Source organism: Enoplosus armatus, chromosome 13 (genome assembly GCF_043641665.1).
Source record: "Enoplosus armatus isolate fEnoArm2 chromosome 13, fEnoArm2.hap1, whole genome shotgun sequence".
Classification (NCBI taxonomy): Eukaryota; Metazoa; Chordata; class Actinopteri; order Centrarchiformes; family Enoplosidae; genus Enoplosus; species Enoplosus armatus.
The window spans coordinates 11,829,172-11,842,310 of NC_092192.1; the positions used below are offsets into that span (position 1 = coordinate 11,829,172).

The 13,139-nt window shown below is 42.6% G+C and overlaps 1 protein-coding gene across 3 annotated transcripts in view; it reads left to right on the forward strand.

The window, feature by feature from the left end:
- Positions 1-13,139, forward strand: part of LOC139294924 (serine/threonine-protein kinase DCLK1-like) — a 45,708-nt gene that overhangs the window by 31,522 nt on the left and 1,047 nt on the right. Inside the window, exons 6-15 of one of the 3 annotated variants that reach the window (XM_070916926.1) lie at positions 6,298-6,379; positions 7,245-7,417; positions 8,092-8,211; positions 9,657-9,803; positions 11,307-11,440; positions 11,638-11,715; positions 11,817-11,913; positions 12,023-12,103; positions 12,210-12,323; positions 12,540-12,613. In XM_070916926.1, the coding sequence (XP_070773027.1) occupies positions 6,298-6,379; positions 7,245-7,417; positions 8,092-8,211; positions 9,657-9,803; positions 11,307-11,440; positions 11,638-11,715; positions 11,817-11,913; positions 12,023-12,103; positions 12,210-12,323; positions 12,540-12,613 (1,100 nt within the window). The remainder of the gene's footprint in view (positions 1-6,297; positions 6,380-7,244; positions 7,418-8,091; positions 8,212-9,656; positions 9,804-11,306; positions 11,441-11,637; positions 11,716-11,816; positions 11,914-12,022; positions 12,104-12,209; positions 12,324-12,539; positions 12,614-13,139) is intronic. The other 2 variants (XM_070916927.1, XM_070916925.1) reach the window with 2 other exon arrangements.

Sequence of the window (13,139 nt, forward strand, 5' to 3'; positions counted from 1 at the left end):
TTGGGTTGTAGCTACCGAGAACAGAACAAGGTGCACCGGAGCTTCCACAATCATCTGAATAATGGAAGTGGGTCACCATAGATTTCAGTGTTGAAAGGGAAAGAGGTTGGCGAGAGCACACATTTATAAACTCTCTCCCTTTACTTTCCATCTCTCTGAATGAATACATGCGGGGTGGTTAACGTAGACAATTGCAGTGCTCAGTTTCTGCTGCCCTCTTCTTTCCTCCCAGATAATTTCCACAGTTTGAGAGAGAGAGAGATCCCGAAAAAGTCGAGGGCTTACCAGATGTAATGAGGAAACGGGGGATGAAAATAAAATCCTCTCCACGCTCAACCACGCTGCCCGTCTTTTTGCTTCCGTCCACTTTTCTCATCAAACATTAGCCTTCACAAATTAGCTTTGTAGTGCGATGTGATACAGCGGTTAAATTCTAGTTGTAGAGTTTCACAAGTTGAGTGTGTATTTCTCAGCGAGAGATTATTCCTGTCTCTGTGCTTGCTGACACTCTGTACTAAGCCTGCAATGGCTTGGCTGGAAGGAAGGGAGGAAGCCTCACAGGCCATTATCTCTCCTCTCCACTCTGCAGCTTCACACTCTTCAGCTATATGACGGGGTAATTCTCTCCTCCTCTTCTTACTTCTTCTATCCGCCTTGTGAGCGTTTCTCACTCTGTCCCCCTCCCTCCCTGACAGTTTCTCATTTCTCTTTCACCCAATCTCTCACCCATTCTCACTTACCCCCACCCAAATGGCTCCCCCCCCCCTCTCTCACTTCCCCCATATGAAAGGGTATTAACTTCACAGGGAGTAAATTATATTCCGTCATTTCCCTTGTAGATGACTTCTAAGCTTCTTTAAGAAGTAGGCGCCAAGTTTCTGACACTATATTTGCAGATTTTCTCTTCTTCTGTGTCAGTTCTATCTGTGTAAACGTGCATGAATAATCATAAAAGAGCGCGCACACAAATTATTTTATTGTTATGCTTACAAGCAAGCATGAGCAATGCATAACTCAATTTAACACAACCATGACTCAGAAATGACCCTTTTCCTTAAAATGAAACCTGAATTTTAACATCTTAAAAGAAGATGGGGGCTCAAAAATTTCAGCCAGTAAAGCATTGAAAGCTCCCATGAATCCATTTCCTAAGCAGCCACAGAGCCTCGCTGACCTACTACAAGTACTGCATTTAAATAGTTCACCTCACTGGACCCTGCATTTAAACACTTAGAGGCACTTTGCTGCCTGATGTAGGTTGCTCGCACAGCTCAGACCATCACAACCTATTTCCCCGAGCAGAATATACAGACATAGCCTTGCACTGTGGCTTTTTTCCCTTCCCCTTTCACACATGCATAGCTGCAAGCACACAGACGTGCACACATCTTCATAGCGATTGCACAGAGAATCACTTCATGTTGGCTTCAAAAAAACACACTTTTATACATGAAATCGCCATTTGTGCACAGACAGCAGACAATTAGCTTGTCGCACACGTTATGTGTTTTATACATTTAGTGCACGCTAGTATGACCCATTTTTATGAATTAGCAACAGAAGCGTGAAAGAATAGTCTACATTCATGAAGTCATCCACCCCCTTCTCCTCCTTTGCACTTCTAATAGTCCTTTCAAGGCCACTTGCCTCTCTAAGAGCACCCTAACTTTCCATATTCTTATAGCTTTAATAATTTATATTAAAACTACAGACACGGGTGTCTGCGCAGACACACGCCCTGCATTTGTTTTCTGTCAATATCCTCTCTAAAGCACATACAGATGACTCGAATGAGCTGGCGAGGTCACAGCTCTTCAGTCTCTGCTCCATTAGATGTGAAAAACACAGACAGGGAAATAAATCATTAAAAAAAAAACAATACGCAGAGAGTAGTGACCGACAGATTGAAGGAAAGACAAACAGAAGGTCTATGATGCCAATACAACAGCTGTGATATCAGGTAGCTGTCTGTGTGACTGTATGAGAGAAAGAAAGTGTTAATTGTCAACCGTAGTATGTCACCTACATCCTCCTCTCACCACTGAGTCATTTGTGTCCATAATCCATTGAATTGCATGCTCCATCTCTCATTCTTATTGTCCATATTTTGTGTTGGGTGATTCATATTTAAATTATGTGTGTGAATGTGTGTGTGAGAGAGAGAGAGCAGACTGAAGGAGAACATGTGTATTATGAACTTGTTAATTATTGTCTCATCTCATCCATGTGAGTGTGTCGTTACTAAAGATCGTATTTGTTATTTGGCTGTATTACATTTCTTATTTCATGTTGTGTTGATGTCATTAGATGGCTTGTCCAGTTTATGTTCCTGTACCTGCCAAAAAAGACTGGCTGCAGCACATGAGGAAACTGTGGAAGATGCAAATGAAGCTTAAACATTGTTTCTGGAACATTTTATTCCTTCAAATGACTCAAATCCGGCTAATATTTACATATCTTTAATGCATCTAAAAATTGGTAACATTACATTTTGGAAAGGGCTTCGTTTACATACATGTAAGATATGAAAACGTGAAAAATAGTCTGTGTGCTCTACTCACAGGCAAGATTTGATAACCAGCTCCATCCTCTACATCTTGTGATTTTGTCATGTAAGGCTGCCAGCTCTTCTTGGCTCATTTGTTTCTGTTTGTATTTTCTTTGCTTAATGTATTAATATCCATTTGTTGATGTTATCATTAAATTCATTGTCATTTCATTTTCATTTTGTGCTTTTTGTTCTTCTTCTCATGCTCCTCATTTGTGTTCATCACATACAAAAACAAATACAGAGATCATTTCCAGTAGGTTGAGGATGATTATGATGATGATGACTGTCAGCGGTTCTCCTTTGTTAAACTTATGAGAGGAAATTACAACACAAACGCAGTCCCAGAGGTGTATTCATCTCCCCTGTCCCACTGCTTCTGTTCTGGATGGTTTTTTTCTTTTGGGTGAGGCAGTCCAAGTCTCCGTCCCATTTTTAAAATTTTCCCTGAAGCATTTAATCATGTTCACACGAAATTCCCCGGGATTGAAGTCCTTAAGGATCGTGATTAGAAACCTTCCCTGCGTCCAACTGGCAGAGCAGCGGGACAGAACCCCCAACAGTGTTGATCTCTTCCGATGAAGAGTCAAGTAGATTATGTTTCCTGTCTGTCTAGACACCAAAATAAGAGCCAAGAAATATTATCTCCTGTACCTTGTGTCCTTATGAGAGGCAGAGTAGGAACTTGGGACAAAACAAAGTACCCTGTTTCTATCAAATCTTATTAGATTTTTCCAGTGAAGCAAACACCAATAAATCCTGCTTCTGCTAGATATTGCGTGACAGTCAAAGTGACAAGAAATGCTGCCGGAGAAGAGGTTTGGCTCTCTCAGCCAGAGGGACAGAGAGAAAGAAGGCTTTAGGATGTGTGTGTTAATCAGATTCAAACAGTACTGAAGTTGGTTTTTGGTGCATTTTTAATGCTGAATTCGACAGTTTTCAACCACAGAATAAATCTGCTTCAGAGATGACGCTCCACGTTTAAAGTCAATCATTGACATCCTGTTTGATTCACATTTATGCACTGATCAGTATTCAGCCGCTGAGTGTTGCCCTTGCGGGTTTTAAGAGCAGTGGCTGCAGCCATGATGTAAAAGGTTTGTCAGTGTGTTTTTAGCGGTGTGAGTCATAGCCAGAGCAAAAGTGTAGAGATGTAGAGCTAGGAATAGTGTGTGTCGTATTGTGCAACAGGGAGAAAGCTGGATGGTCTAACAACAACAAGACAGTTCCTGCCAAATTTCATGATCAATATCAACCAGACCAGACTCCATACATCTTTCCTCCTGTCTCTTTGTTCCCCTATCTGTGTCTCTCTCTGTTTCTCTGTCTCTTTCTAACTCTGTCTGTCACTCCATCTGTCTCGTAGTGTTTTCACACAGGAAAGAGAGACACAATGTTCATAGAAGGTTGAACCCACCTCCCTGCCCGCAGACAGGAAATGGCCATATATAGGCTTCTGTCTCCACACTGGAAGTCTCATAAGCTGCCTCTCTCCTTCTCTGTGAGCAGTTTCCATAGCAACAGTATTTTGTTTCCCTCGGTGGCAGGAAGAGAGAGATAGGAGTGCAAAATGAGAAAGTGAGCAGAGGACAGGGCTGGACGTGAGATAAGGGCACAAGAGGGGTAAATATACGAGAAAATAAAAGAGCGGAAGGAGGATGTTTTGCAGATAAAGCACAGGAGGGTCATCGGCTTTATGATCATTAAGTGGGTTTTCTTGTTCCGGGATGAGTGCCCGACCAAAAACAACATTACATAAACCAAATTCGGCCTGACTCACAGCTACATTCACCTGGGTGACTTTCAGGTCACAGCAGCGGAGATGAGTAAAAGAGCTGACAGCTACTTGGGCAACGATTTAGGGCAGGGCAGCTCAGCTCTGTAAATAGTTTTCAGATCTAAGTCATTGCGATGGGTTGCCTTTTCCCCTCTCTGCCAGGACAGTGAGCTCTCCGGGCCGTAACACAGTCTGACTGGACACCACAGAAATTAGAGGTTCACATGAGGTGAAGGAACTGAAATCAAATGAAAACTACTTTTATTTTGTGGAATAGTCTGCACACACATGCTGGATTATTGCACACACATTTTCCTTCACATGGCCAAGATAAGATGTCTTTTTACATTGAATAGATCTGCACTGTTGTTTAAAACCTGCTTTGTAAAATCAAAATCATCAAAATCAGATTTGATTTGACACAAAAGTTTTAAGGAGTTTTGTTTCGTGATGTTTTACTACGCCATGATAATGTATTGTTCATATTCTTTGATGCCTAATTTGGCCTCCTTTTACACGTGACCCTGTTGCAAATGCTTGCTTGAAATAACAATGACCAGCGTCCATTAATTCAGCAACACTTTTTAGATCTCACCACCTCTAATGAGTCAGGACGGGTTGATGTGTGAATTACACTACGTGGAATGAATTCATCATGAGAGAGCATCAAAACATGCTACACCTGCAGTGAAATGAGAGATGAAAGAAAAATGTGTCATCAGCCAGACAACATTAGTCAGAGGTGGTCGCCAACAAACTGCTGATGCAGCACTCTCTTTGGGTTCAACAAATTCACGCGGAGATGGGCTCATGCATCACACACATAGCGTAGACCATTTACAGCTCAAACCGCACTTGTTAATAATTCACGTCGGCCAGGGGGCTCCGCTTGTAGTTGTGAGAAATTCCGATGGCGTCCACTTCCATCGCTGGCCAGGCTGCATGTGCCAGCTGCACATGTAGAGATTTATTCCAGCGCTGGAAACCCACAAACCACAAAGATTTTTCACTGCTGGTGTCCTCAGGACTGACTGTGAGGCAGGAGAGTTCGAGCAGAGGAGGAGGAGAGAGGAGACTGAGGAAAGTGAGGAAAGCGAGGAAAGATAGATGTTGAACACTTGAAAAATGCTTGTCAAATGAAGAGACAGACCATCCTGACGGGTGCCTGCTAAGACAAATGAAGCATAATGAAGTTGTCCAAATGTAGTACAAGAATTTGAAACCAACTACAGATTTTGGAGGAGAGGAAAACAGAAAGATGGACAGGGGTGGAGAGATTCTCATTTACAGTCCCGACTAGATCCTCGCTCCGCACCCTCGTTGCTTCCATGACAACCAGACAGAAGGTTAGGAGGTGGAGGACGTAATGAGTTTTTGTCTTTAGATAGATGCAGACACTGCATCTCAGCCACTCTCTCTCCCCTTAATGACCTCCTACTTACCAAGCAGATGAAAGGCAGTATTCATCCGCCTTTATTAGTGTCACCAAAACCTGTGTTTTTATGTTTTATTAACAGTGGCAGGGAGGAGTGAAGGGAAGGTGCAATTAGATTGGAATTACTTTCAAGTTCTGTGAATGGAGAGGAGCTTATTGGGATGCCGTCGTCTGTCCAACGGGGACACACGCAGGTGCTTTGCTGAATGAGTTACCGGTTTATATTCAGCTCAGTAGCTTAAGTAAATCTGTTCTAGCTCCTTTTTGTGAGCGCAGTGTACACATAGCACTGGGCAGCACAATGCAACAGACAGACGTGCAAACACAAAGACAGACTTAAGGATGTTCTGAGGAGGAGACCAGTTGTCCTTTTGTCTATTTTTGGACATACATATTTGTTTAGGCTGGAATTGCAGCAAAAGGGGCTGTTTCATTGAGTTTTGTTGTCAACTATTTTGGGTAATAATTCAGATTTAAATAATTAAATAACCCCCTCTTGCTTTCCTGCTCTCTGTCTCCCCCTCTCCCTCTCTGCAGGGGTCCCAGGGTTCTTCCACCTCTCTGTCTTCCACTAAAGTTTCCAGCTCAGTGGAAGATGGGGATGGACCTGTTACTGAAGGTGAGGAAAATGATTGTTAAAAGAATTTCCCAACTGACCATCAGTGGGCAAAGGTGACACACTTGCTAATATCATGTCTGTCTGAATCATGTTCATGACCTTTGATGCATCTCTCTCTCTCTCTCCCATCTCTTGTGCCTCTGCGTTCTTCTGATTCGTACATCCTGTTCTCATCAACTCGTTTTCTCACACCTTTCCCCTCCTCTGGTGTCATTCTTCACCTCTCGGACTCCATAAAACCCTACACTACATAAAACACTACAAACAATGACGTGCTGGTATATTGTGTAAAGGTTGGTTATGAGTTGGTGACTTTGTGAAGGAAAACTCAACTGAACTAAAGAAATACCAAGAAAGTTAATCAGCTCTTTTAAGTTGACTCACTGCACTCTTTATTTACTTTAAGACGACCCAGAACTTTCTCAAATGTTATAAATTAATTAATATTTAACTGAACATTGATTGCATATATTTTCATAACTGATAATGATTCTATGTTTAAATCTACTTATAATTATTTATATATATGTATATATATATGTATATGTAAAATTATACAATCTATATATTTCTAAGTATTTGTGCTATCTGTATTATTTGTTTTTTTATCAGCCCCTTTACAATTTCTTTACATTCATTTATTAATGTATTATTTATTTGTAAATGATTTTATTAATCCCATGTTTTTGTCCTGTTAAATATCAATTCATGAGTTGTTATTAGCCATTACAGTTGCTGCAGTACATGCTTTAACTTACCTGTATGAAATGAATCCTTATCAACCTGAAAAAGACTGGAGGAGTATAAACTGGTTTACATTCTCGAGACCCTCAGCTGCTCTAAACCTCGTGCTTCCTCCCTGCAGCTGAGGTTCTAGTTGATGAGGTTCCAGCTGTGCCGTCCTACATATCAGACCGCTACAAGGTGGGACGCATGTTAGGCGATGGGAACTTTGCAGTCGTCCGGGAATGTGTGGAGCTCTCCACAGGACGGGAGTACGCTCTGAAGATCATCAACAAGGGCAAATGCAGAGGCAAGGTAAACTGCAAACTGTGACTCCAAAGGCAAAAGGGAACTGTACAAGGCTACAAATACTCTTGCTTAGCTTAAATGTTACTCGTGTAGAAAAAAGAGTAGTTGTATTGAAAACTGCTCAAGTATATGTACAGAAGTAGCTATTTTGAAGATGACTACAAACCAGTTAACCTTTTCAATATCAATAAAATTAAGAAAAAACGACCTTGTTATAAGCTCTGTTTAATACATGTTTTCTGTAAATACATTCAGTTTTAGTTGCCTAATACATAAGATAATTTCATCAAACCATAAAAGAGCATTTAATCCTTTATATTATCCTAAAGGCAAAAAATTGCAAAATTGCGCAAGTATCAAGTGTATCTGTAATGAGTTATATCCACCTCTATCTAAAACCACCCAGTAGGTAGCAACTATCTTTAACTTCTCGCCTTGCAGCAGTGATAGCTAGATGTGTACTCCAGGGTGTGTCAGTACGCTGTGACATCACTGTTGGGTGTGGTTAAGTGTGCAACAGAGTACACTTCTGACCACACCCATTTGACCGCAACAAACTTTAAAGATTTCAACCAGAAAAACACAGCTTTTCAGCCTGGTGTTAAGTCACTCTTCATTCCTTTAATGCATTTGTGTCACTTGGCTATAAAATGTAAAATCCATTTCAATTCTTATTCCAGGAGCACATGATCCAGAATGAGGTGGCCATCCTCCGCAGGGTCAAACATCCAAATATCGTCCTGCTCATAGAGGAGGTGGACACTTACAGCGAACTCTATCTGGTCATGGAGCTGGTCAAGGTGCGTGGCCATGTTTGCATACTGTAATTACATGTTTATTTTGATGTGCTAGTCAGGCTGGGATATTTGGCCAAATTAAGATAATGGATGGATGTGTTCTCTATATATGTTGGTGATCATCATCTCCAATATGAGAGTGAGGAGCAGGGTGGCAGAAACAGCGACAGAGACAAAGCAGTGAAGCTAATGATGAATCCCAACCAGTCACACAGTGCGGGATCGAGAGAATCGGTCTGTGGCCTCGAGCGCTCGTGTGTTCACATTCTTTATTCTCTCCCGCTCCCCCTGAGTCGAGAAATGTTTGTGCATAATTCAGGAGCCAGGAATGTGATCCATCTGTTCGAGTTGTGGTGTAGAGTACTACAGAATAGAGATGAGAGGCAATCTGTGGAGGAAACGTGTGTACGTGTGAGCGTGTCCAAAGTAGGAGGATCGAGAGGAGGCTGTGGATGAATGAGGTGGAAAGAGTCACTTCAAGAATGACAGGGACTGAGAGAGGGAGAGACCCAGATGGATGCATTAAAAGGGGAAGGCAAAGGGTGAGAGCAGCGAGAGAGATGGTACAAAATGCAGCCAAAAATATGTTATACGCATAGTTTTGTGTCCTTTTGCCTGGTGCTGTTTTGGGCTAGGACTCTTCGTTTCTATCTGTTTCAGACCCATAAAGAAATGTTTTTTCGAAAATGGTGTGGAGGAACTTAACTGGCTTGTACAGAGGCCTCAACCCCCTTAAATACCTTTGGGATGCCATCTGTGAGCCAGGCTTTACCACCCAACATCACACTTTCGGAATGAGATGTTCAATAAGTGTAATGTCCAATGCGTCCACATACTTTTGACCACATAGTGGAAGTAGAGAAATGTAAATGCATTGCTGAGCCGTGGCATTCGACAGCTCTCATGTTTAAATAACTGTTGCTGTGCAGGTCGGACACTGACAGTGTGTCTGAGTCTGTGCTGAGACAGAGAGAGAGAGAGAGAGAGAGAGATTCAGCCCTATTTTAAGCCTCTGTTCTACTTAGTCCACTCAGGCAGAGAGACACAGAGAGGATGAGAAAGAGAGAGAGAGAGGGAGGTAAAAGGAGGGTGAGATTCATACAGAATGAAATATGTGAGAAACAGAGAAAAAGCCTGAGAGAAAAGTGGAGAAAGTGAATTAAATGAATATATTAAAATGAAAGGGAAATATTAAAGACAGGGGGAGGAGATGTTTCAACCAAGGTGAGGAATGAGGACGAAGTTTACCCCTCCAGCTGCGGAGCAATTGAAAAACCCTCTGCTACCAAAATCAACTTTCTAGCCGGAAAACTCTTTTCAGCAGAAAAGACGAGCAACTGTGAGCAGAGTGGAATCTGTCTGGTTCTGTGTGTGAAAACGCCAAACAAACCCCCGTGACATTGTTCCTAACACTGACAAGCCGCCTGTCCATCACCATTTGTCCACAGGGGGGAGATCTGTTCGATGCCATCACCTCAGCCAACAGATACACGGAGAGAGACGCCAGCGGCATGCTCTACAATCTGGCCAACGCCATCAAATACCTCCACAGCCTCAACATTGTGCACAGAGACATCAAACCAGAAAACCTGCTGGTGAGTTCACACAGTATACAGTGCAGTACTGTTTACATGCTCATGTAACTTGCCGCAGTATAGCCTCCTTCTTTCTCTCTCTTGTCCTCCCTCCTTTCTGAATGAGCAGTGAAGTAATATCACTCACTCTGGACTCTCACAGAGGAGAGAGATGACTCATCTCTGCTGCCCTCACACCTCCCGCACACTCCTTCTCCAGCCTCCCTCGTTTCTGCCTTCCCTCCCCTCCCTCCTCCTCCCTTCTGTCGACCTCGTCGTTATCTACTCCTCCTCTTCCCTCAACTGCTCTCTTCATCCCCTTCTTTACCCCTTTCCACCATCCCGAGTCACTCATTAGAAGTGATGGTCTGGCCAGACTCAGACTTTAATGTTCCACTGCAAAACTAGTTGAGTGGCCTCTGTTGCCACATTCGCCCCTGCTGCCATAAGACGGGGTCATAGCCTCCACTCTGTCTGCCCTTCTTTGTTCTCCAACTGTTTCAATTAAATTAGAAGTGCTGAGGTTGAGCACGCTGCCAAAAGAGAAATTCTAGCCTTCTGGGTGCTGGCTCATTGTCAATGAGCTTCACAAAGATGTCCTTTTTCTTTATCCTTAAATGTCCTGATATGGAAATGAATCTTAAGAAGCAACAAGAACATGCTATCAAATACTTTTATTTACACATCACAGTCTATTTACACATCCAGCTGACACAGAGCAACACTAGCATTTATGTGGAGTCATGTTTCTGTCCACCTGGCCAAAGTAAGGCCAATCTTCACTCTCCTTTTAGCTCTTTTTTTGGTCTCCAACTGCTGAAGGAAATATCTGGCTCTTTAGCTGCTGAATGATCCGCTGCGTGGGCCAGCTAATCGCTGTTTGATTTGGTGCTGGGTAGATAGTTTAGGTTTATCCGAGCTTTTTTGCTGAAAAAACACTCTGAGAGTTGTGAAAGTAAAGTTGTGGGCCATAAAACCAAAACAATGAGCTGAAAGACTCTGAAGTGGGTGATAATTCTCTGTGGGTTCATCACTAAAAGTAGCCCCTTTCACATACATTTAGTAATTTGGCCAATTGTTAATGCCAAAATATGGATTATAGCAGCTTTAAGATCATAGGTCTTTAAGGTTTGTTTGCAGTTATATTAAATTACTATAATTTTGTTCACCACCAATTACATACACAAACATTTACAGTACATTGAACTACTTCTTCACCGGTGCAATTGTTCATTGCAAGTCACTGGAAGTATAACACCACTATGTGTAGGATTTGAACATTTTCAGATTTTGGCACCCCACAGTGGTACTGTCAAAGAAGACACTGTAGTAGACAGCAATGCACACCGCCACCCCCCAATCCCCCCCACAGACTTCTTCCATCATCCCCGGGATTGGTACATTTTTCTACAAACAAAAAGGGAATAATTTGAAAGTTGCTATAATCACATCTGATCTCATTGCAGCCATTTAAGATCCTACTTTTAACAGCATTTGTTGTATGTGTATTTTCTATGTGCTCAGGTGTATGAGCATGCGGACGGCAGCAAAAGCCTGAAACTGGGGGACTTCGGTTTGGCGACTGTGGTGGACGGACCCCTCTACACTGTCTGCGGGACCCCGACATATGTAGCACCTGAAATCATCGCAGAAACAGGGTAAGAGCATCAGTGGCAGAGGTTACAGAGGAATGACACACAGCCACGGCCAATGTAGAAGTAATGTCTTAATGCAGTTAGGCTGCAGAAAAGTCTTTTGTATTCTTGCTAAGAAATGTACGAAAGGAACAATTCTGCTCTGCATGTGCACAATAAACTTGAACTTGAAGTCATCACATTTCTTTGTCTCTGTGCAGGTACGGCCTTAAGGTGGACATCTGGGCAGCTGGAGTCATCACCTACATCCTGCTGTGTGGTTTCCCACCCTTCCGAGGGTGAGTGAAATTCCACTATATCTTTACTTCTGTGAACTATGTTAATCAAAGCAGTATTTTATTTACATCGACACATTCACATGGAAATGTTTTGTTTGCAGGAGCAGCGACGATCAAGAACTGCTTTTTGATCAGATACTAATGGGGCAGTTAGAATTTCCTCTGCCGTACTGGGACAACGTGTCCGAGACAGCCAAGGTGAACATCTGTGTCTGTTTGTGTGTATTGTGAACAGATCCATGTGTTGTAGGAAGGTCACTTTATATAGCGGGAATAATAACTCACCCATGTTTGTTTGCTGCTGAAGGAGCTGATTCGATCCATGCTGGAAGTGGAGGTGGATCAGAGATACACTGCCCTCCAGGTGCTGGAGCACCCTTGGGTCACTGTAAGTACAACGTTAATTGAGCCCACTGGGTGCCTCACATTTAATGAGTTGCAGTATTTTTCCATAAACATTCACTCTTTATCCTCTCCTCCCTTGCTCGATACAGGATGAGGGTCTATGTGAGAATGATCATCAGTTGTCAGTAGCAGGGAAGATAAAGAAGCACTTCAACACTAGTCCGAAGGTCAACGACACCACTGCAGGAGTGTCAGTCATTTCTGTAAGTCTCACTTCCCACTAGAAGATACACTACCCATAAACCAACTGGTCTGACAGATTGTAGCTATCACACCAAGTTGAATTGGTTTATACACAGGTCTACAGTTTTTCAGACAGATACGACTTTCTGAAGTTTGTGTTTTGTGGTGTTTCTGTTTTTCAAATGAACTGGTGTTTAGATTGATAGATTGATGTGCTGGTTTCTCTTTGTGTCCAGTTGGATGACAGCTTTTCTATGCAGAGATCTGGGTCGTTGGATTTCTACCAGCACCCGGCCATGTACTGGATAAGGTACGCCAGGTTTCCATAGAAACACAAGCGGGTAGATGGTCGTAAACCAGCGAGAAATCAAAACCAACCAAAATAGTGTCTCTGAAATTGATGTCTCCCTCCTCCCTGCGGGCAGCCCTGCTGACTGGCTGCTGCTGTGCTGCTTTGACAGCTCCATGTTGTCCCTGCTCTGTGGTCTTTGTGCTTGGCTTTTTGCTCCTTTCCTTTCATCCCTCGCTCGCTGTGAACACAAATTTCACACCGTACATGCCTCGTTACCGTCTGTCTTTTGCCAAAGACTCTATGTTGTGTCACTGTATATCAGTCTCCTGGATTTCTGAATGTGTGAATAAGGAAGTTACCCTTAAAATGACCCTTGTGAATGTTCCTCCTAAATGTCTCTGTTGAACATGTACTACAATCATAACAAAGTAAACAAACTGATTGCTGCCGGTGGCTGAGGCTTTCACTGAGTAACAGTCACTTTTTGTTTACACATTTTCTTTGTGAATGCTGCCTTCCAAAGAAATAACCCTGTTTCTTTGTG